The sequence below is a fragment of the Suricata suricatta genome, chromosome 3 (assembly GCF_006229205.1).
Source record: "Suricata suricatta isolate VVHF042 chromosome 3, meerkat_22Aug2017_6uvM2_HiC, whole genome shotgun sequence".
In the NCBI taxonomy this organism is placed as follows: Eukaryota; Metazoa; Chordata; class Mammalia; order Carnivora; family Herpestidae; genus Suricata; species Suricata suricatta.
Genome location: NC_043702.1, coordinates 31,549,647 through 31,574,241, shown reverse-complemented (window position 1 = coordinate 31,574,241; position 24,595 = coordinate 31,549,647). Strand labels below are relative to the sequence as shown.

Below are 24,595 nucleotides of genomic sequence, written 5' to 3'. Positions count from 1 at the left end.
ATATGTAAGGAACTCAAACTCAATAGCAAAAATAAACAAACAATAACAGTCTGATTAAAAAATGGGCAAAGAACCTAGATACACATTTTGACAACCAAAGAAGACATATACATGCCCAACCATACATGAAAAGGTACTCAACAACACTATTCACTCATCAGGGAAATACAAATCAAAACCACACTGAGATATCACCTCACATTTGTTAGAATGGCAGTTATGAAAAAGAGGTAACAAGTGTCGGACAGGATGTGGAAAAAAGGATGTGCACTGTTGGTGGCAATGTAAATTGGTGTAGCCACTACAGAAAACAGTATGGAAGTTCCTCAGAAAATTAAAACAGAACTACCATTATGTTCTAGCAATTCCACATTTGGCTATATATCCAAAGGAAATGAAATTACTATCTTGAAGAGGTATGTGTACCCCTATATTCACTGAAGTCTTATTTACAACAGCCAAGACATGGAAACAACCTAAGTGGCCAACACAGATAAATCCATAAAGAGAATGTTACTTAAGTACATATATAATAGAATAGAATTGAATATTACTTAGTCTTAAAATAGAAGGAAATCTTACCATTTGCAATAACATGGATGAACCTGGAGGGCATTATTCTAAGTGAAATAAGTTAGAGAAAAATAAATACTGTATGATCTCACTTAAATGCTAGATCTTAAAAAGCCAAACTCAGAAACAAAGCAGACTGGTGGTTACTGAGGTCTGGGAGGTGAAGAAAATGGAGAAATTTGGTCAGAGAGTACAAACTTCCAGCTGTACGATAATTAAGTTGTGGAGATCTAAAATACAGTATGGGGACTACAGTCAACAACACACTTGACAGCTGCTAAGAGAGTAAGTCTTGTATGTTCTTGCCCCCACAAAATCTATAGTAACTATATGAAGTGATAGATGTGTTTAACTTACACAGTGCTCTGTATCAATTATAACTCAATAAAGCTAGGGAAAATAAACTAACTCAAAAGTGTTTGTATAGAAGAGACTTCTAAATTGACTTAACATGTTTTCTAACTGAATTGATATTAATAAAATCTGTTTTAAATGGTTGTGACAAACTGTTTTGACATTTAAAATGTGGTCATTTTACATTTTAATGAATTTACCATCTTACCTGGTTTATTTCCCAAGCTCACTTCCTCATCTGACAAAACTAACCTAAAGTAAAAACCAAAAAATGCAAAGAATTTGGTTAAAATACACTTAGGATTCATATTCTATGGTTTTATATGGTTAAAAAGTATTTTTAACTGATAGGACATATAAAATAGTTTTCCAGTACATAGATCTCCTAAAATCTGAGACGAATGTACTTCTTCTCTAGATCTACATAGACCATGAAAATAATCCTTCATCTCTTATTCTTTCAACAACCTATACTGAGGACTGATGAAGCATCAGGCACCACATTCAGTATTATGGGCACTGTGTAAATAATACATCATGGAGAGCATCTGTCACCAAAGTCACTGAGTATGAGGTTTAGTTTTCAAGCACTTAGGGATTTGCTCAAGAATACTTGAGACCTAAACAGAGGAAATGAAGAACTGCAGAAAAAATGGAGTACTCTGTTTTGGAACAGCAAAGTGATGTTTGCAAAAAAGATGCATTTGCCTAAAATATTCTTATAAAATACTAATTTTGGGTATTTATATCATCCATCTGGGATGATAATTTAAAAAATTAGACAAAAAACTGAAAATAGATTTAGGCATTATTCCTGGAATGTGACCTCACAATTCTAGTATTGGAAGTTGCTTTCAATAAATTTTTAAAGATACTTAAAAAGCAATACAGGTATCCCCTGCTGTTTGGAAGTTTGCATTATGCTTTTCTGGAAGATCTATATTAGCACCTGTTTTTGCTAACTGAAAGAAATCTGAAGAGGGGGGGCGCCTGGGTGGCTCAGTCAGTTGAGCCGCTGACTTCGGCTCAGATCATGATCTCACGGTTCGCGGGTTCAAGCCCCACATCGGGCTCTGCGCTGACAGCTAGCTCAGAGCTTGGAGTCTGTCTTCAGATTCTGTGTCTCCCTCTCTCTCTCTGACTCTCCCCTGCTCATACTCTCTCTCTCTCTCTCAAAAATAAATAAAACATTAAAAAAAAAAAGAAACCCAAAGAGGATTTTCACTTTTACAAAAAGACAGAAAGCAAAAGTAGTGTTAAGTGTTTATTATGCAGGGAGCCCTTGTGGAGGCAGTGTGAACCCTGAGCAGCAACAGTAGCACCACCAAGCTCCTTCCCTGGGAACTACACTCAGCATCTCGGCTTTAAGCCACTATGCACTGTGTGCGCATCTGTGCTTCATCTCCATTTATTCTGTGCATACATCAGCAAGATATGTCCTACGGTTTCAGAAAAGCCTAAGAAAGGTTAATTTTTGAATACTCAAAACATTTTCCACAAAAATTAATGGTAATTGCTTCTTTGCCTTACACTGTATTGGCTTATGAAAAGTTTCATTGGAATACTCTACTTTCAGATAGCAAGGGAAACCTATACGGTATTTATTTCCAAAAAACACACACAAAAATAGAGTAAATAGATGCTAATGACTTGGAACAAAATCTCCAATGACCGTGTATATACATTTTTTTAATTACTTGGATGGAAGAGAAGGTGAAATGGTTTGGAATCTGTTAACTCAACAGGAAGCTCTCAGAATGCTGAATATGTATGAGAGGACTGTGAATAAACCTTTCATGAAATATGATAATGGAAAAGGTTTACTAAATTAATATACTTAATATAACATAGGATTTTAAATATCAAGGTATAACTAATAAATTGCATTTATAACTGTACATTTGATATGTATTTAATCTACATCCTAAATTGTTTATATATTCAAATTTGGCAAAAAAAAATCTGTTTGGGTTTCCCCATAGAGAAAAGAGGGAAATGCGTATATCCTGGATCACCTTCCACTCAACAATATATGGTTTGTCACTGCTCTGGTCTTATTTCTGGGTTTGTTATTACACTCAGGCAATCTACTTAAAATTAGAAGTAAACAAAGGTAAGACATAATAAAAGGGAAACAGGCAACCTGAAGAATGTGTGCAGCAAGAGCCCGCGTTTTCAGGTGACCAGCCCTAGTCCCATTTGTGTTGCTTTGAAGACAGATTTTCAATAGCTTCTGTTTCATAGCTGCTGGTACCTGTCCCTTTCTCTTTCAAGCTGCCTCTTCTGGATTTCACTAGGTAGAGGCTCTGAATACAAAGTTCAGTCTCCCAAAATACAGAATTTAAAGTTATCATCTTAATCTGTTCTGTACTCCAGTCATCAACTCTGCCTGCCATGTTAAAAATGGGGGCAGGGGGTGGATAAGGCTTTAAAACAAATGTTTAATATTAATTGGAAAAATGGGGTGCCTGGTAGGCTTAGTGGGTAGAGCACCCAATTCTTGATATCAGGGTCATGAGGCCAAGCCCTACACTGGGTGCAGAGCTTACTTTAAAAAAAAAAACCTTAAAAAATATTAACAGGAAAAATGACATAGAAATAAATATTCAGTAAGTTGGAAAAGAAACAATTCTTTCCAAATATATCATATAACAGTATCTAGAACTTCCATAACCCCATACTTCTGCCTGCTTACTTATTGAGATTTTCAGTGAGAGAACTGTTTTCTATTTGTTCTTCCTTGTGGTCTTCAGTAAGCTTGCTTGGAGTGTCTTGTAGTTGCTAAGGATAAGAAATTCAATGTTAAGCAGATGGAATCTGTTTCTCTCTTTGTGCAAATGAGAGGAGAATAAAAATTCTAAAGAACAACGTAAAATAGGGATAGTTCTGAAGGAGAAAGTGAGAGATATGGGAAATGTATGATAAGGTAATTTGACCTGGGCGCTATGTCCCAGTTTATTCTGGTTGCCTGTGACAACCACACAGACTATAACATGGGCCAGCACCAAGCTTCACAAGTTTGTGATATGCCAAAGAAGACTTACACTGTTACTGACTTCTAATGCAATGCTGAAGATTTTCAACCTCATCTGAACATAAATTAGATACTAAATTTGCCTAAAAACATAGTATGCTATCCAGTGAAGTATTAATATAGAACAGGTAAAGAAAAAAACCCAAACACACAACAAAAAAATCAAGACTAATTCAAGGGTATCTGGAAGATGCTACATCAGAACATAATTTAATTATCATACCAAGCCCCAGGAATATACAGCTACAAGAGATGAATCCATCACAGATACTACATCTAGCATGAGCAATCTCAACAGTAACATTTTCAAGCTCTATTGAAAACAAGACAGAATGATAAGGGCAAAGGCACTGAAACCCAGCCTACCAGAATTAAAGAAATGATTACCATAGTGTGACTCTGCTAGATAAGTCATATGCAAAGAAGGTAGACCGGAAGATATACAAACGTTAAAAGCATTACAATCTAAGCCCAAGAGTACCTTTTACATGTAGCTATTACAGAAAAAGCTGATCTAATACAATAGTCTCTTCAGCTACAGTTACCCATTATTTTTGCATCATGAATCACATCTACGACATGAGTGTAAAAGTAAAGCAAGGAAAATTTTTCTTTAACTTCTAAAATTGTTGGGTAGGTACTCTGGTTGTTACTGAAAACCAACGACCATTTTCCATCACTTGATCCTCTTAAGTTTTTCTTTTCCATAACTTTCTCTTATCTCATTTACATTTTAATTTTCTTTTCTCTTGCTCCCTTTTTTACTCCCCACTCCAATATCTTGAGCCCACAATCAGTATTCTCATGTATTTGTTTAATGTTGCTGGTAGCACTTGGAATCAGGGAAGCACAGAAAAATAACTGACTGAAGGAGTGTAGAAAAATGTTTTCCATGTTTTGTAAATCCAAAATTAGTTTGTGTTCTCCAAATGAAGTATAGTATATCTAACAAAAGAACGTGTACATAATTATACCTTGAGAGTTACAAAATCATATAGATGAAAGCCAGTACTCGCCCCATGGATCCGGGACATCAACTGAGCTGTTTTCTCCCAGAATCCAAGCAGCGTCCTCTGCAGAAAAAGAAAGATTCTCACCACAGTTACAATTTTTTTCACTGCTATTTTTCCTCACTACTGTAGTAGATGAATGGTTGCTGAATAACAAGCAGTAGGAAGTAAAATCAATTTCCAAGATGGGAGAACCAGAAAGCAGTGTAAGTAGTAATTCTGCATAAGAACTGGCAACTGTATCAGCATATATATGTACCTATCTGTATATAGCACTGGAAGGTACACTGGAGTCAGCCAGAAAGTAATATTAGTGGTTTAGACCACCTTTGCAAGAGTCCAAAAGAGAAATACTAAAAGCACAAAGACCGTATCTATATTAGAGGTATATGTGTAAATCTTTATGTTGGTAAGCATATATAAGCCTTTATTAATTGGACAAAAATAATATATACCACTAAGTTAATCTTTCTTTTAGGGCTCAAGAGGCTCGTTCTCAAGCTAACTCAAGTAACTGGACATTTTCCTTGTTGCTTCAAAGTTCCTATTAAAAGTGAGGGGGCTGAGTGGAGAAAATAAAGGAGAACTAAACAAACAGCTGTTGAGTTTCAGGGATATGCAACATGGATTGCCAGGTACTTCTATTTTCAAGTGCATCCTTTTGTGACTCCTGAATAGGATCCACAGTACTGACCTGAATCAGGTAGATTTCCTACAAGCAGCAGTGAATGTCCATTCCCTTTAGTTTATGATTCTTTTCTTAAATAAATACAGTTCATTCTATTTTGCCACTTAAAAATACATGTTAATATCAGTACCTGCTACTTATTAACATCGGACTTATTCACTGTATGCTATTTAAGTGTGATTTGGGGTTAACAGAAGCACAAGTGAGATACTGCTGATATGAAAGTGGCAGAATGAAAAGAACACACGGCCTAGCATGAGAAAACAGGCTTTTAAGCCCAAAGTTGCTGTTTACTGTAATTCTTATAGGGTTTCACTTTCTTCAGCTATAAGATGACAGTAGAGTTTTATACTTTTGGGCCCCAGCATCTTTGCTTCAAATGAAACTGAATATAGAAATTCAAAATGGAGTAGCTCTGAGGAACCAGGGCTAAAGGGCTGTGAATTCTGTCTCAACACTCCCACTCACACCTAGATGGCCCCTAAATCTCCCTCCTAGGACCCCAAGGGGAATAATGTGAAGATACATGTGTAGGCAATTCCTAAGGTCTTTTTCAGTTGAGAATTCTATGATTCTCTGTCATAACCTCACTAATTTTCAAAGTCAAAGGAATCTGATAAATTATTCAACTTTTTACACCCATTAGACAACTTTTAAAAAGGAATCTCACCACTCATCTTTACTGCAAGGACATGCTGACCATGGAGGTGGGTACCTGGTAGGTAGTGAGTGTATGGGATAACATATTGCAGCGACTAGCTCCAAGTAAATCCACTTTCTGACAAACATCCATCTTTAACTTGTCAAAAGAAGCTTTGCTATTTCTCACTTGGATCTGTACCTGCAATCACAATAGTATTTATTATTATTACTGATAATACAGGTATAAATATACCACATGGGTTCATGAAATTGTATTAAGAAGACTAATTTTCAGACACATGAAATTGTAATAAAGAAGGCTAATTCCCTTTCCTTGTATTATTATTTCATGATTACTGTTAAATATTTTGGTTATTTTTAGTAATTCTTTCCAGCAGGTATCTTTGCTGAAAAACTATGCAATGATTAAATGAAAAGGTCATAGTTAAGAAGAAAAACCTCTACAGACTCCAAATAAAAAGAAACATCCAAAACTACTGATGGGTAATACTTAGCTAACGGAAGAATACATGGAAAGGAGACATTAAAGTGTTGAGAAGCATTAATAATAGATCTGAATCATAGAGATACATTTATAAATTTAAATATATGCCTATATTTCTTATACATAAGGTAAGTCATATGTCACCAATTAGCATGAATATTCAATTTTTAAATATACTAATTTATTCATTCAACAAATATTTATAAGGTATCTATTATGTGCCAGGCACTGGAATATTGTGAACAAAACAATGTTCTTTCCTACCATCACTGAGTGGGGAGGCACAGGAAAAAGCAGCAGTAAAGAAATATATAAGATCATCTCAAGTTGCAAAGATAACGTATTAGTGAAAAGAAATTACTACTTTTGGTAAAATGATTAGGAAAGCCTTTGGTGAGCTCATGCAAGATGTTAGAACTGGAATAGAAAAAATGGTAAGGAGGCCATGCTAAGATTCTGAGGAGCGCATTCAAGGTTCAGAGAAAAGCAAGGACATAAGTCCTGGGAATGGGAGGTGAAGAGCTTAACAAGCTTGCAGGACAATATGGGATAGGCTAGAGTATATTTCTTCCTGGGGCATGGAAAGGGCTAGAGTCTAGAAAGTATACGATATGGCTGCACAGGGATCAGGCACCAGATTGTGCAGGGCTATTTGGGTTCAGAAAAGTTTGGAACGCCTTTTCTTTTTTTTTAAATTTAGGTGTGGGGCACCTGGGTGGCTCAGTCAGTTGACCATCCAACTTAGGCTCAGATTATGATCTCATGGTTCATGAATTCGAGCCAAACACAGCACAGAGTTCGGAGCTATACTGATAGCTCAGAGCCTGGAGCCTTCGTCAGGTTCTGTGTCTCCCTCTCTCTTTGTCCCTCCCCAACCAGTACTCCTTCTTTCTCAAAAATAAATTTAAAAATTTTTTAAATAATAAAGTGTAGGTGAAATTCAAGTAACATAATCTTAACCATTTAAAAATATACAATTCAATGACATTAGTGCATTCAGAATGTTATTCAACAACCCTCTTGGAGTATATTCTAGTTGTCAAGGATTATAAAGGGGAAAGAATAACATGTTGCTGTGGTCTATACAGCTGGTATAAAGGTTCCATCAATATTAAATATGATTTGTATTATATGTACTCTATTTATGAAATGAGGATTGAATGAATTTTATTATTCATGTCTGGTGAACTTAGGGGATACAATTCAAAAGTAGTTTATTTAGCAAAAACATAAGTCCATACATAGTTACTTTAAAAGTTTGTGGCCAAGGGGAGCCTGAGTGTCTCAGTCAGTTAAGCATCTGGCTCTTGGGTTTTGGCTCAGGTCATGATTTTAGCTTGGTTCATAAGTTTGAGCCCTCAGTCTGGCTCCACACTGACAGCGTGGAGCCTGCTCAAAATTCTCTTTCTGCCCCTCCCCCATACTCTGTCTCTCTCTTCCATACTCTTTGAAAACAAATAAACTTAAAAAAAAAAGTCTGTGGTCAAAATATGTATTGTAGCAGAATAAAAATCTGAAAATCTTCACTTTTTCTTATAATAATCAATTTACCTGAATTGTTACTTAAATTATTTATTTTTTCCTCACAAATAAACTATTTCTCTCCTGCAAACAAATCCCAAAAGTCCAGGGAAGCAACACTTAAAGGGAAGCAATATTTAGGGCTCCTGGGTGGCTCAGCTGGTTAAGTGTCCAACTGCAGCTCAGGTCATAATCTCACGGTTGGTCAGTTTGAGCCCTGCATCGGGCTCTGTGCTGAACACTTGCTTAGAGCCTGGAGCCAGCTTCAGATTCCGTGTCTCCTTCTCTCTCTGTCCCTCCCCTGCTTGCGCACTGTCTCTCAAAAATAAATAAATGTAATAAATAAAAGGAAGCAACATTTATATTGTAAGAGGGGTTAAAAAAAATTAATAGAAAAGGTTGATGGGTTGGGATGTCACTTAAAGAATAAAAAAAGTGTAACAATCTTTTGTACTTCAAAGATCTCCTAGCAACCAAGAATTTATAATATAACATTTTTCAAAAACAGCCTGATATTTTGTGATCTTAATTATTGTGTAAATTCAATAGGTTTGTGTACCAAGAAAAGGAAACGGATGTATTCTCATACTTTTCGGAACTTTTCCATTTGCTTTAGGGTGTCTGGGTCTAATTCTTGGGATACATCTTTCATCCACAGCAGAGCTCCTCTGTATTCTGTGCGTGCTTGCTCCATCCGATTAATTGTCATCAAGGTATCAGATACTGCTCTTTGACTGAATGTTGCCACTTCTTGCTTAAGACGAGACAAAGGAGTATACAGGGCCAATCTAACGGCAGAGAGGTAAAAATCAGAGGATGTACATCCCATAAACAAAACAAAGCAAAACAAAGGTTTAAAACAACCTTAAAGCATATCTGCTGTCTAGATGAGTCTATAAAACAAGTAATTATTAAGATGCCTCAGGAACTTTAGATAGCAAAGATCATACAGCCAACTTTGAACTGTTAATAATGATGTGTCTATAACTCTCCCTTTTCTTATTTTAAGAAATATGTTATTTTCCCAAAACTTTGGATGTTAATCCATGTATAAATAACCTGTCAAATATATCTGCCATTTAGAAAAGAGGTCCATGGGTAGAAGAGATCCCGTGTTCACAAAGTATAATCCTATAAATAGAAAGCCTAAATTTGACAAATTTAGGTAAAACCTAGATATAGAAAAGCAGATAAAATACTAAAAGAACTAATGAGTATTGAGTTCTTAGCAGCACAGGATGACAAAACATCAATAATGTAAGAAACACAAATCAAACCTAGTTCCTCTGGTCTGCTTTTCTGACTTAGTGGCACTGAAGGGTCTTGTACTGAATTTCCTTCTATCACTTGCTTAATGATGGGCTTCTGTACTGATATGGTGTTTCAGAATAAAGCCACTTAAGTTATATATTGTTATTACAGATCTTATCAGATCTGTTTTTATTTTTCTTCAGAAAAAGCAAAGATTTTGGCTATATTTAGAACTGTTGGAGATTCTCTGAAGTATCTTTATGTTAAAAACATGTCAAGTGATACGGGGTTCCTGGGTGACTCAGTAGGTTGAGTGTCCAACTTTGGCTCAGGTCATGATCTCATGGTTCATGGGTTCAAGCCCCACGCCGGGCTCTGTGCTGACAGCTCTGAGCCTGGAGCCTGCTTCAGATTCTGTCTCCCTCTCTCTCTGACCCTCCCCTGCTCGCGCTGTCTCTGTCTCTCAAAAAAATAAATAAAAAACATTAAAAAAATTTTTTTTAATCTGTCAAGTGATAAATGCAAAATAAGTAAGTAGAAAAAATCCCCTCCACCTAAAAAGAAGATAAGTTCTAATGTACTCTTAAATAACATAGTATCCAAAGGAGGAAGAAAATAATTAAAACATATATATTTTTATATACATGTGCCTCTGTTACATTAAACCACGTAAGGAATTTAAATATAGGCTTAAAGCCTATTTATAGGAATTAAGCAACTAGAATGTCAATTTTTAAGTAATTATTTTATATACAAAAAAATAAGAGGCACCCAAAATATGCTATATTTCTCTTTGATCCCTCTACTGTAATGATCACTAACCTTTACAAATATGCAAATTTAGGTACATAGGTCAAAACTGTCACAATGACTACAGATTTATGGATGATGCAAAACAGTAAACCTTTGCTTGGCTGAAGAACAGAGTGCCTTCCCAGTAGCATCCATCATTTTACCAGCTTGTGTTGTATCCCGTTCTGCTTGAAACTTTAAAAAGAGCCCCAGTTCATTTTCTTCCTCTGATATGACTAGGAAAAAATTACAATACAGTTAATTGTTTTCTTTCATCATTTGTTAAAGACACAAAACTAAAATTCTCACAGCAATAATTCTCTATACAGAAGAATTAATTACTTGGGGGAAGAAGAGAGACTTATTTTAAAAATTCACATTCCAAGGCTCCATTTCCAGAGATTCTGATTTTACAGGCCTGAGGATCTGTTTCCCCCTACCCACAAGTATTCTAGATGGTTTTGATATAGTGAATTCATGGACCCCGCTTTGGCAAGCAATGGGGGGGAAAAGATTCCAAAATGACAAAACCACAAATGCATTTTCAAATATGCAGACATGCATCTTAGGATCATTGCCTCCAACAAAATCTTCATTTTTCTATTTAAACAACTTAATTTTGACTCCCACCCTGGTTTCAGTGACCTATGCTCCCCTGGCCCACAGACATCCATGGTTTTATTGCTGAAACCATAAAATTGTCAGTCATGTAGCATATTACTACTCAGTGTGGTCCCCTGACCAATTCCAGTCCAGAGACATTTGTTATCAGCATATAACAAGTACCAAAACAAAGAAACTGTTGAGAAGCTTACTAATTTGATGAGGATTTTATATCTGTTGAATCTAATAATAATAATCATAGAGTGTGCTTATATTTTGTGTGTCTTCTTTAATTTCATTGGTCTTGAAATTTATCTTCATTGTATTTTATAAAAGTGTCAGTTTACAACAGATTAAAAGTAAAACACAAAGCAAAAAAGTGGTCTTTGACCACAAAGTTTTAGAAACCTGATTCTTTGATCACACACAGTAAGACTAATAAAGGGGGAATCCATGGAGTATTCAAATTATTAGTTTAAAGTGAAAAATGACAAACCTCATGCCTAATTTCACCCTGGTTTACTGATGGAAAAACTGAAGTTAAAAACTGAAAGGTAGGGAAGCCTGGGTGGCTCAGTTGGTTAAGCGTCCGACTTTGGCTCAGGTCATGATCTCACAGTCCGTGGGTTCAAGCCCCGCGTCAGGCTCTATGCTGACAGGTCAGAGCTTGGAGCCTGACTCAGATTCTGCATCTCCCTCTCTTGCTGTGCCCCTCCTCTACTCAATCTCTCTCTCCCTCTCTCTCTCTCAAAGTAAATAAACATTAAAAAATATTAAAAAAAAAAAAAAAGAAAGAAAGGGAAAGGGGTACCTGGCTGGCTCAGTGGGTGGAGAATGCAACTCTTGACTCAGAGTTGTGAGTTCAAGCCCCATGTTGGGCATAGAGCCTACTTAAGGAAAAAAACAAAAACAAACCACAAACCCACAACAAACTGAAAGGGAAGTCTCACTGCCACCTCTGAGGTGGCAGCAGAACTCAAGCCCACTCACTTACTAGCTCCCCATTCACACTGCCCCTCGCTGTCACTTCTTTGTTGTAAGGAACCAATTACACAATAGTTCAGTAAACTATTATTTTTACATTCAATATTTCATTCTCAAAAATGTAAGTAAATTATTTATTTTAAGTGGGAATTACTGAACAGATATATAGGATTTCATACCATTAAGTCTTAGTTGATATTTCTCAACTATCTTCAGAAGTTCAGTGCATGTCTCTTGAATGGAGTGAAAAACCTTTGAAATATAAATTTTATTAGGACAATTTAAGAACCATAAACATAAAATATCTGTTATAAGCACTTTGAAAGAACATTTTCTTGTAAGAATTATGTCTGTTTTGCTTGATTTTGATGTACTTCAGTATTGGTTTTATATAATGTAGAAAGCACTTTTAGATTCCCCCTTGAAGGCTGGAAAAAATGGTGATACATACATGGGAACTAATAAAGATTTACAACTGTGAAGTGTGTCCTCCCCTCAGCTCCAAACTATCTAATTAGCAAAGATGTAAACCTAATATAAACTGTATCTAATGCTGCCAACTACAGATGAAAAGAGTATAGATAACCTTAGAAAATGTTAACTCTCAATCTGGTTTTTCTGTAATATTATCCTAAGCAAAGCAGGTCAGTAAATTACCATAAACCTTAAATACTGTATTACAACATCATAAACAAATTACTTTTGGATTGTTTTTATTTGTAATTTTCCCTTCATTACTACTGTTGCTAATAGTTAAAAGTAAAATAAAATAATCAGGAGACACTCATTTCCAAGTAAGCATATGAAAATTTGAGATTAGGACATATTATACACATGAGGTAACTCTTTACACACATCTATAAATTTAAGTTTTCCCAGGCAGATAAGGCATCATTGGTTTTAGAGTACAGCCTTCTTCCCACAAAGTCCTATGCTGAAGAATTGTTACAAGACTTTAGTTTAAAAAAGAACTTCGTGCTGTAGCAGTCTTAGGCCCTAATCATTTGATTATCAAATAAATTTCCAATATCACCACTGAACCTAAATATTCTCTCTCTGGATCAGTTTTATTATTATTCTGATATATGATCAGACCCAAGGAAGATTAGTGACAGACACTAAAATCTAAATGGAGGAGTAACCATCAACTTTCTACATAAGTTTAGGCATGTTTGAAATTAATCTGGTATATGGATTTTTCAACTTAAAAAGCTGTTTTAAATCCATATGGAAAGAAAAGGATACAAAAATGACAGTCCTACTATGATTAAGTCATTATGGTTGATTTTTTCCCCCCATGGGTCTTTGAAAGATTTATATGCAATTGGTTTTTATTTTTACAATGACATTTTTAAAGTGTGAGTGAAGTATAATTTAACAAATAAAACTGTAATACAATTAAAGTGTACAACATGATGATTTAAGTATATTTACAATGAAAATTTTTCTCTTAAAAAGTATAGTATAAATGTCAGAGAAAGTACTTGGGTGATTCAAAATATTTGACTAATGGACAAGAATATAAAATATGTCACATAGCCTACCTAACAATGTAAAACAAAACAGAAAAATCTACATCTGTGGGAATATATGTTGAAATAGTGAACCCTTCCTTTAGTCTTAAAACATTTACTGCTTTAATCAAGTCCCTTCATTTTCTCCACTGAATCCTAAGAAGAATACTTTTCAATACAAATAGTAAGAGCTTGTTAATTTGTTATCTGTTTCCGTATTTGTTATGGCAATGACATAAATTTACTTTTTTTTAGAATAAAAATACTTCGTAGATTAAGACCTATTTAACTAGGCCTATACTTTTAAGGATTGCAACATATTCTAAACATAACAGAACTCCTACTTGAAAATATCTGTAAAAGGCATCTTCAATTAGTAGACATACATGGAATCAATAAACCTGCATTAAAAAACCCAGACTATTCATTAATATACATGAGACTTTCCTCTAATTAGCTTAATTACTTAAAAGTATAAAACATTCATAGGTTTAAAGTCCTTTCATGGTAATTAATTTATTTAAAATGAAAAACATGGACAAAAACACATTATAAAATACTCCTATAATTTATCCCTTAATTATAGAAACAAAAACGCTAACATATAAAAATCCTCACTCAGGGGCCCCTGCCTGGCTCTGGTGGTGAAGCATGCAAGTCACGTTCTGGAGTTTGAGACCCACATTAATTTTAGTAAGGCACAAGCTTCACATAAAAGTAGTACAAAATATTTTGATATGTTATATGCAATTATAACTTGCACAGTTAAGAGGCAAAAAGATTCATGATATTTATATTAATTTCAATTAGGAGACAAAGGTGAGAAAACTATTATTATTTTTAAATAATGATTGGAAATAATTTTATTTAGCCCATCTATTTGTAGATATCTAATCAATATAATTAGTACTTAGCTTAAAAACTTATGCTTGTACCAGAGAAATTGATTTATTACTCATCTAATTTATAAATACTAGTTCTGCCAATTCTCAATTTGTGCGAATTGTGACCTCCTACTCAGATCTGATTGATAGATGAATACAATATTCCATTATCAAATCTGCAAGTTCAAAGTCCCAAATAATTATCAGTTATATGCAATACAAAGAATCCTCAAATTTACCTCGAGTTTAGCATCCAGTTCAGCATCAGATGCCACCACATGCTCATCCTCCTTTTTTCCTGTTGCTTTGATAAAGACCTGTTTAGTTTTCCAGTATTTCTTTTGCATTCTGCTAACTACTGACTGGTTATCTTCCGGTCTAGGTTGCCCAAAGGAATCCATGAAGTGACTACAAAGAACAAACTAAAATTTCTTACATTTTTTTCCAATAATAAATGTCTAGTCAATATTTAATCCAACTGAAAAAGTGAAAAAGATACTAAGTAGAATATTAATGTTAATAGCTAAACATTCTAATATTTGCTCTGTGAGGTCTAAGCTTATAAATATAACTTGCACAAGGAACAGGTAAAAAGAGTCATGATATTTATATTTCAGTTAGACAAAGGTGATAAAACTATTATGATTTTGCAATAATGACTGTAAATAATTTTATTTAACCAATCTATTTGTAGACATCTATTAGTTTCTAATTTTGTTTTTGTAATAATACTGCAAAATGGACTTGTATATATATCTTTGCATATAATGCATATTTGCATTTCCTTAGAAAAGCCTCCTATGGTTATAACTGCCGTGTCAGAATGCACAATTAATAAATATTTTCAGATACGCAAAGATTCAGATACATACTATTCTTCAAAAATGACTCAAATAAATGCTTTAGTATCAAATAAAAATAAAGATCTCAATAAACATTAAAAAACATTTTTTCAATTAAAAAAAGGGTGCCTGGGTGGCTTAGTCAGTTAAGCGTCCAACTCTGGCTCTGGTCATGATCTCATGGTTCACAAGTTCAAGCCCCAAGTTGGGCTCTGTGCTGACAGCTCAGAGCCTGGAGTCTGCTTTAGAATCTGTGTCTCCCTCTCTCTCTGCCCCTCCCTCTCTCATGCTCTCTCTCAAAATAAACAATCTTTAAAAATTAAAAAAAGAAAGATCTCAGTTATAGGAGAGTTGTGTTAGAAATAAAGATGGAAATTATAACCTGTGAACTTGAAAATTAATGTTTAAGTAATTCTTAACATGATTAACACTGCTATGTAAGAAAATGCAAATATGAAAAGTGTTCCTTGAGGAGATGTAAAAAAAAATAATAGGAGCCTAAATTATTCCAATAAATGGTGGGAAGAAGGAACACAGGGAGATATTAAAGTATGTGATTCATTCATCACTTTCAGAATCAACAGATATTAATGTATTATTAATCTTAGTGAAAAAACAGAGGTTCACCTTCTTTTTTAAAAGTAATTACTAATTAACTAAAACCAGAATGTTTACTTTTGAAATTACTAGGGGCAAAACAAAAAGAGCAAGAAAAACTAGCTAAAACAACAGCAGGGTGAAAAACAGGATTAAGGCAACATAACAAAAAGCATAAACTAAGATGATAGAGTAAGAACTACACTATTAAGTATGATAAATGCAAACTTCTTCTCAAATATAAAGAATTTCAAACCATAAAAAAAAAACCAATAACCAACGACATGCTATTTGGGGTCAACCTCAAACAAAATGACACAGGAAGAATCATGGGTTAAGGTAAGCCAGGTAAATACAAACAAAAATAAAGCAGGAATAGCCATACTAGTATCAGAGCAAGAAGATTGAAATAAAAAGCATTAAACAGAACAAAGTTAAAATGTAAAGTCCACAGGTGACCACCCTTCCAGATATCCTCTGAATATTCTCCTTTGGATATTCTCCTGGATTCCTGGCAGTATAGATTAGCCACCATTTAATTGGAGAACTTCTCTTATGCTATGCTGGATAGCTTCGCTGGACATAGTTGAGATGGAAAATAGAATTTCATCTTGGTAAAGAGTGAAATTGGATTTGATATAATCATTCTACTGTTCTGACACAGAGAGTCTTGAGGAAAAACTTGCAATTTATATTTGAAAAATGGCATATTATATACAGGGCAACAAAAATACAATTACAGGCAGTTTCTCAACAAAACCAACAAAAGCTAGCCTACAATAAAGGAATGTGTTTAGAGTAATGAGTGGAAAAAAATAAACTGTCAGGACACTTGTGTGGCTCAGTCTGTTGAGCATCTGACCTCAGCTCAGGTCATGATCTCACCAGTTTGTGAGTTTAAGCCCCACACTGGGCTCGCTGCTGTCAGCCCACCAGCACAGAGCCCGTTTCAGATCCTCTGTCCCCCTCCATCTGCCCCTCTCCTGCTGTGCTCTCCCCCAAAATGAAGAAACATTAAAAAAAAGAAAATAAACTATCAACCCACAGTACTGACCTATCAAAACCGTCCTTTAAAAAATGATGGCCAGGGAACTTTGAGAAACGCTAACAAATTCTTCAGGCTGAAGGAAAATTAAAACAGTGATTTGGATCTACAGGAAATAATGAAGATAACCAGAATTGGAAAATGTCTGGGTAAATATGAGGTTTTCCTTTCTTAAAATTTTTTTATGTTTTTTATTTATTTTTGAGAGACAGAGAGAGGCAACGCAAACAGGGGAGGGTCAGAGAGAGAGGGAGACACAGAATCTGAAGCAGGCTGCAGGCTCTGAGCTAGCTGTCAGCACAGAGCCTGCTGTGGGGACTGAACCCACAAACTGTGAGATCATGACCTGAGCTGAAGCCAGACGCTTAACCAACTGAGCCACCCCAGGTGCCCCAAGTTTTTCCTTTCTTAATTTCTTTAAAATTTATAGTTTAATATATGCAGACAAAAATAAAAATAAAAGCTTAATTGTCAATATTCTGCCATTTTTAGATCATTTATACCTTCACCTATTCCCTTATCATCTCCTTCTATCACCATATTACTATATGGTTCTTTTTGGTAATATTTACATGCATGAAGTATACAGTTTTTATCTATATACTTTTGACAAACAGATAGATATTACAGTATAGAACATTTCTAATACCCCAGAAAGTTTCCTTATATCCTTTCTCAGCCACTGCCCAGCCTATAAGTAATAACCTTTTTTTTCATCTTTGATTAGTTTTTCCTTCTCTAGTGTTTTTTTAATGTTTTTATTTATTTATTTAGAGAGAGTGAGCAAGGGAAGGGCAGAGAGAGAGGGAGACAGAATCCCAAGCAGGCTCTGTGCTGGCAGTGGGGTTTAAACTCATAAACCATTAGATCATGGCCTGATCCAAAATCAAGAGTCAGACACTAATCAAGCCACCCAGGTGCCCCAGTATGTTCTTTTCTTATTGCTTAGTAGTAATCCACTGCCTGAATGCTACATGTTTTCAGTTTTTTGACTACGTAGATAAAGCTGCTATGAACATGCCTCTACAAGTCCTCTTGTGGACAAATGTTTTCTTTCTTTTAAATAAAGACCTAGGAAAGAATTCTGCCAAAGAAATGATGTATACTTAACTTTATAAGAAATTGCCATTTAACATTCCCATTAGCAATGTATGACAGTTCCAATTGTTCTACATCCTCACTAACATTTAATGTTGGCAGTCTTATTAGTTTTATCCATTCTAGTCATTGCATAGTGGTTTTTCCTTGTGACTTTAATATAAACTTTATTGATGATGGCACTTTTTCATGTGTTAACTCTCCATCTGTATAGATTCCATTGTTAAGTGTTTGTCTTTTGCCCATTTTTAAATTGACTCATCTTTTTTACAATGAAGTCGTAGCGTTCTGGAATTTAGATTGGAGTGGCAATGAATCTGCAGATATATTTGTGGAGAACTGGCATCTGATCAATACTTTCTTTTTATTATTATTATTATATTTTAATGTTTATTTTTGAGAGAGAGCGCGTGCGCACAAATGGGAGGGGCATAGAGAGAGAGGGACTCACAGAATCTGAAGCAGGCTCCAGGTTCTGAGCTGTCAGCACAGAGTCCGATATAAAGCTCAAACTCACTCACCATAAGATCAAGACCTGAGCCAAAGTCAGACTCCTAACTAACTGAGCCACCCAGATGCCCCTTAACAATACTGAGTCTCAGTTCAAGAATGATAGCATGTATCTCCATTTATTTAGGTCTTCTTTAATTTTGCTCAGCAGTGCTCTGGAGTCTTTAACACATGTTTCATTTAGCTTATACCTAAATATTCTGTGTCTATGGATGCTATTATAAGTATCATGCCTCCTTAACTCAACAAAAGCCTTTACATCAGTATATTTTATTACACTTAAATTCTGTTCTTTTGTTTCTCAATGTTCTCATTACATGAAATATTACAGTCTCTGAGGGGACCTATTAAATGGTATCCCCTTTCTCTGCATTTTTCTAAACAAGAAACAAATAACATAACGTATAGTAACTGAAGGCCCAAATCCCATTTTTTGTTACTAACAATGCAAAGTTTATGGATATAGCTCAGTGTGAGAGCTAAAGGGTCCTCCTCACTGAGCATCATGACTAAGCAAATTTGCCAACCAGTCAGTCAGAGGTGACTGGATTAGGGCAAATTTCCCTATGGGAAGAGGAAGAAGGATGGCTAATGATTATTTATCTCCTCCTTTTTCCTTTTTTGCTTCTGATAAGGTCTGTTCTTTAATAGTTCTTCTAATGAATCCTGTGGGTTAAAAAGCTTGGTCTTGGGATCTATGAAACTCTATTTTGAATTCATCATGTTTATTGTATATAAAAATCTAGACTAAGAACTTTCCTTTATTTTGATATCATTTTTGGTCCATGCAAGACTCATTTTATGTTTGTTCATTTACTTTTACATTCATTCTAATTCCTTCCTCCTTTCCATCTCTCCTCACAATCATTCTAATGTGCTTGATATGTACTTTTTTATTTGAATGTATTCTTATAAAATGTGTTATATATACATTCTAATATACACAAATAATGCCGTGTTGTAGATTTTATTTCTGACTTTCTGGGTGTTTTTCATTCGGCCCTGTTTTTAAGTTCTACATATGCTGCTATCTGTTCTGTTGTATCTATTACAAAGCGTTCTTTAATGTTTCTGGATTCTTTGAAGACTGAATTTCCGTGTCTTAGGACATCTATTGTAGTCAATGAGAATTCTGGGGTCAAACTATATAAGTAAGCTCTTACTGTCTTTTGAATCTTTTAGAGTGTTCTATTTAACCTTGATGCCTTCATGCTATGATATATTTTGGTAGGGTATTGTCATTATGGAGATTCAGGTCTTCCAGAAAATTTTAAGTTGTTATCCCTCCAAATATTTCTTTTAGACCATATTTCTTTTATCTGAATCTTCTACTGGTATTATGATTTTAGGTCTTAATGGCTCATTTTTAGATTTGTTTTTCTATGCTATATTTTGGGTAAATTCTCAATACAATCTTCCAATTTATGAATTCTCTTTTCAATTCTGTCTAGAGTGACCCCAGCTATTGAGGTTTGCTTTTGCTTTTGTCTAATGTTTATTTTGAGGGGGGGGAAGAGAAAGAGTGAATGAGGGGGAAGGGCAGAGAGAGGGGCAGAAAGAGAATCCCAAGCAGGCTCTATGCTCACCGCAGAGCCCAACACAGGGCTTGATCTTACAACTGCAAGATCATGACCTGAGTCAACATCAAGAGTAGGATGCTTACCCAACTGAGCCACCCAGGTGCCTCAAGGTTTGTTTTTTTATATCCAGAGACTGTTTCTTTCTTTCTTTTGTAATTTCCAAGATTTCTAATCAGTTCTTCTTCAGATTTTTCTAAATTCTTGTCCTTTTTTAATGGTTATCATTCTATAATTCTTTTCTTTGGCATCCCAAATGTATACAATTCTTAGAAAAAAATTATTTTCACCTGGAATGAATTCATGTCCCAAATGTGTATTTTGCTGGTTGAATTATTTAGGTTCACTGTGAGTACAGGCTCTTTTAAGTTTTTCCTTCCTTCCCTCTGTAGTTACTCCTCCTTACTAGTCCATTATGTAATTGTCTCCAATTCACCTTCAGGGTTCCCACTTCCACAACATTTTATACTGATTATTTTAATGATATAGTTGATTATAATGTTATCTGAAATACTATTGATCTAATCACATTTGAAGGAATGCTGCATAGGAACACTTTTAATTTCTAACACCCCGCAGAAACTGAACCTAGATGCCAAAGCATACTTCTACACTGAAAGCTCAGCATATCCATCTCAGCCTCACTATTTTATCTTTCTATTGTATTGTGATTCATGTTTCTTTTTTAAGAATTTATTTTAGAATCCATGCACACAAGCAAGGGAGGGGCAAACAGAGAGAATCCAAAGAAGTCTCTATGCTGTCAGCAGAGCCTGATGTGGGGCTCAGTGTCATCAACTGTGAAATCATGACCTGAGCCGAAATCAAGAGTCAGACACCTACTTGACTGAGCCATCCAGGCACCCCTGGTTCATCCAGGCACCCCTGGTTCATGTTTCTCATTAGCTAGCCAAGATATATCTTTTTGGGGTCGCTTATTAATTTCTTTTATAATTACTCTGAGTAGAGAGCAAAGGTTACTATGCTCTGTCTTAACTAGAGATCTCCTTTATATCCAGTAAGAGTACTTTTTTTTTTTTACTTCAACAGTCACCATATAGAACACTTTATTCCTTTTTACACTATACTATTTAAATTTTTTAGCTATCTCCTGGACTTGGGGAACAAATAATAAATGATGACAAATAAATATTCTCTTTAGAGATAATTCTGTACTCACTTTAACATTTCATTACTGTGATATCATTAAAAAGGAAGCAAAACAGATTGATGGTGATATGAAAAATGAAGCAGTGAAATTCCCTTGAAAAAAATAATCTGTAAAGACTTTTGACTAAATATAACATAACTGTTTGATGCAATTAAGAAAATACGTTAGACAAGTTTGCTGTTTAATATTAATGTAGTACTCCTGATTACCCTGGCTCCTAAACCATAAGTTTTCTTACAAACACAATCAGCATTTCCTCAAAGAATCAGTTAATGATTTCAAACTAAGGATATGGAACACTCCAAAATGTCAACAAAGTTTTCTCTGCAGTAGGATGAAGGGTGATAGTTGTCTGTAGTTTCCAAATGTACTACAATTACCTTACATAACTATCTTTTGTATAACTATTAGTATTGTGAAAAATGTCTACTTGATGGTCTAGCTCAGTTATAGCTTTTTGTTTTTGTCTTTTTCATATTTATTATTATATTGCAGCACTAGCAAGCCCTTATCCAAAGGTAAGAGTCATTCATTCATTCACTGTTAAATACACATTAAGTAGTTATAATTTTATATAGACTTTTTAATCTGAAATATAACTTTTCTTACAAACACCATATAAAAGGTACAAAACAATTACATACAGGGGCGCCTGGGTGGCTCAGATGGTTAAGCATCCAACTTCGGCTAGGTCATGATCTCACAGTTGACAGGTTCAAGCCCTACATCAGGCTCTGTGCTGACAGCTCAGAGTTTGGAGCCTGCTTCAGATTCTGTGTCTCCCTCTCTCTGTGTCCCTCCTCTGCTTACACTCTGTCTTTCTCTCTCTCAAATGTGAATAAATGTTAAAAAAAAATTAAAAAATTAAATTTAAAAATAAAAAATAAATCACATAATTTAAAAATTAAAAAGAATTTTGGAAGTTATCTAATTCAACTTTCTATTTTGATTCATAAGGGATGGCGACTTCCATAAAATGAGAGACCAATAGAAGGCTTATAAAAAAAAAGCCTTATCATAACTGAGGATATAAAACAATTATATATAGAAAATATTCTATATAGAGTTAGAATGAAAAGTTCCATCACTCAACAGTGCTATAAAGGGCTTAGAGTATTATTTACCCTCATCTGTTACAAAATAATTCACTAGATATATTAGTAATAGACTTCATGTGCTTATTAGACAGTTTTCATTAATATGTGACTCATCTTGGGGCACCTGGGTGGCTCAGTCGGTTAAGTGTCTGACTTTGGCTCAGGGCATGATATCATGGTTATTAAACAGATTATTGGAAAATAAGACTTGAAAATGTTGATAAAATCAGTAAGACCACTCATACTATGAATATCAAGGAAAAGGAAGTGAACTATAGAAGAAAATATCATATTTTTGAAAAGAATGGCTGAAAAATTATATTTCAAGCACTTTTAATAAAGTATCAACACTAAATGCTTATGTTAAAATGGTATTAAAGATAATCTCCCATGAAATTTAAGAATATTTCCAACTCGACTGCATATTTCAGGCCAACACCTCTTCTAGTCCTCTGCTATACCTAAATTTTTCAAGTGCATAGCCTCTCATACTATGAGGATGACATATATAATATATGCAAAACTGCTTTGAAAAATATACAGTTGTGAGGAGACTGGCTGGCTCAGTTGGTAGAGCATGCATCTCAGGGTCGTGAGTTTAAGCCCTATATTGGGCATAGCACTTACTTAAAAAAAATAGATAAAGTTGTATACAAGTATAAGACATTCATGTAATTATTACAAATAGCCTGTAAATAAACAAAAATATATAGGATGTAAATTTTTTAAACCCCAAACTCTTTTTATTTAACTCACATAATTTTAAAACTCAACAATACCAATAACCTGGAAGAGGTTATGCAGAGTTTAAAATACAGGGTGCACCATTAAAAATGCAGACTGACCACATGCACTTCTCTGCTTTCCCTTCCCGGATCTACTAACCATAAAAGTATAAAACAGAAAGGAGCCAATTAATTCATAAGTATAAGGAGCATAAATATAGTGGCAAGAGCAGAGGAGAGACTTCAACACATTTTTGGAGAGAAAGTAGTAACTTAAGCAACTAACAGAGGAATGTTAATGAGTAGTGAGTCCATTTCCTTGCAGAATATCTGAAAGACTCACCATTTGGAAGTGGAAGCAGGATTCATTGAAGTCTATATATAGCGGGCTAGACCCTGAGGCCGTTTTCTACTCTGTGTCACTCAATGGGAGCTGAAGAAATTGAACCCAGGAAGCTCTGGACTTGGATTAGACAACAAAGCAGAAGACTTGCCCTGAAAATAAAACAATTAAGTGAAAGTCTACACACAGAACTGTTGAATGTCAAGCTCTTTTCCCATTCTTTGCTCACCAGTAGCAAAGCATTTTCTCTCTCTCTCTCTCTCTGTCTCTCTCTCTCTCACACACACACACACACCCCTTTCTATTCCTCACAAAAGCCTGAAACATTCTTTTCTCTGGAAAGAATTAAAAGCTACAGAGAAAAGCAGTATACCATTTGAACATTCTAAAAGGATGGGTCTTTGCCTAATCACTCTAGAGCAAAATTTACCCATTATACATACAAATCTTCTGATTAGTTTTGTTATCGTCTTCCTCTTAAATATAAATGGAAAACCAAAGGTCAACAGATATCTGAGGGAAGTCTCCATCAAGAAAGACCTCTTAGGGCACCTGGGTGGCTCAATGGGTTAAGTGTCCTACTTTGGCTCAGGTCATGATCTCCTGGATTGTGAGTTTGGGCCTTGCATCAAGCTCTGTGGGGACAGCTCAGAGCCTGAACCCTGCTTCAGATTCTGTGTCTACCTCTCTCTCAGTCCCTCCCCAACTCACACACTCTCTCTCTCTCTCTCTCTCTCTCTCTCAAAAATAAACAAACATTTTAAAAAAAAACTTTTATCTAAACCAACAAATAGAAAAAAGAAAATAGCTAAAGGAAATTAAGACAATATAGGGAGGGAACAAAACACATAACCCACCAACTAAAATAAGAAAGTACCCTTGAGGAAAAAATAGGATAGCTGAAATTTTTTAAAAATTTTAATAAAATGTTCGAAAAGGAATTGAAGAACCCAAATCTCCATCCAAAAAGAGATTTACTCCAAAATGTATCATTGTGAACTTTCAGGAAATGGGTGGGGGGAAGTCCTGAAGTTTTTTTTTTTTTAATGTTTTTAATTTACTTTTGAGAGACAAAAAGAGATAGCATGAGCAGGGGAGGGTCAGAGAAAGATGGAGACACAGAATCCAAAGCAGGCTCCAGGCTCTGAGCTAGCTGTCAGCACAGAGCCCAACACGGGGCTCGAACCCACAAACCGTGAGATCATGACCTGAGCTGAAGCTGGACACTTAACTGA

At 35.0% G+C, this 24,595-nt stretch overlaps 1 protein-coding gene across 1 annotated transcript; it reads right to left on the bottom strand.

The window, feature by feature from the left end:
- Positions 1-8,910: 8,910 nt before the first annotated feature.
- On the bottom strand, positions 8,911-23,468 carry ICA1L (islet cell autoantigen 1 like). Its single transcript, XM_029934042.1, has 5 exons — positions 23,361-23,468; positions 14,595-14,763; positions 12,137-12,209; positions 10,483-10,606; positions 8,911-9,115 (listed from the first exon to the last, which is right to left on the bottom strand). The coding sequence occupies exons 1-5, from the start codon at positions 23,384-23,386 to the stop codon at positions 8,911-8,913; spliced, it is 597 nt and encodes a 198-aa protein (XP_029789902.1). The 5' UTR covers positions 23,387-23,468.
- Positions 23,469-24,595: the final 1,127 nt, after the last annotated feature.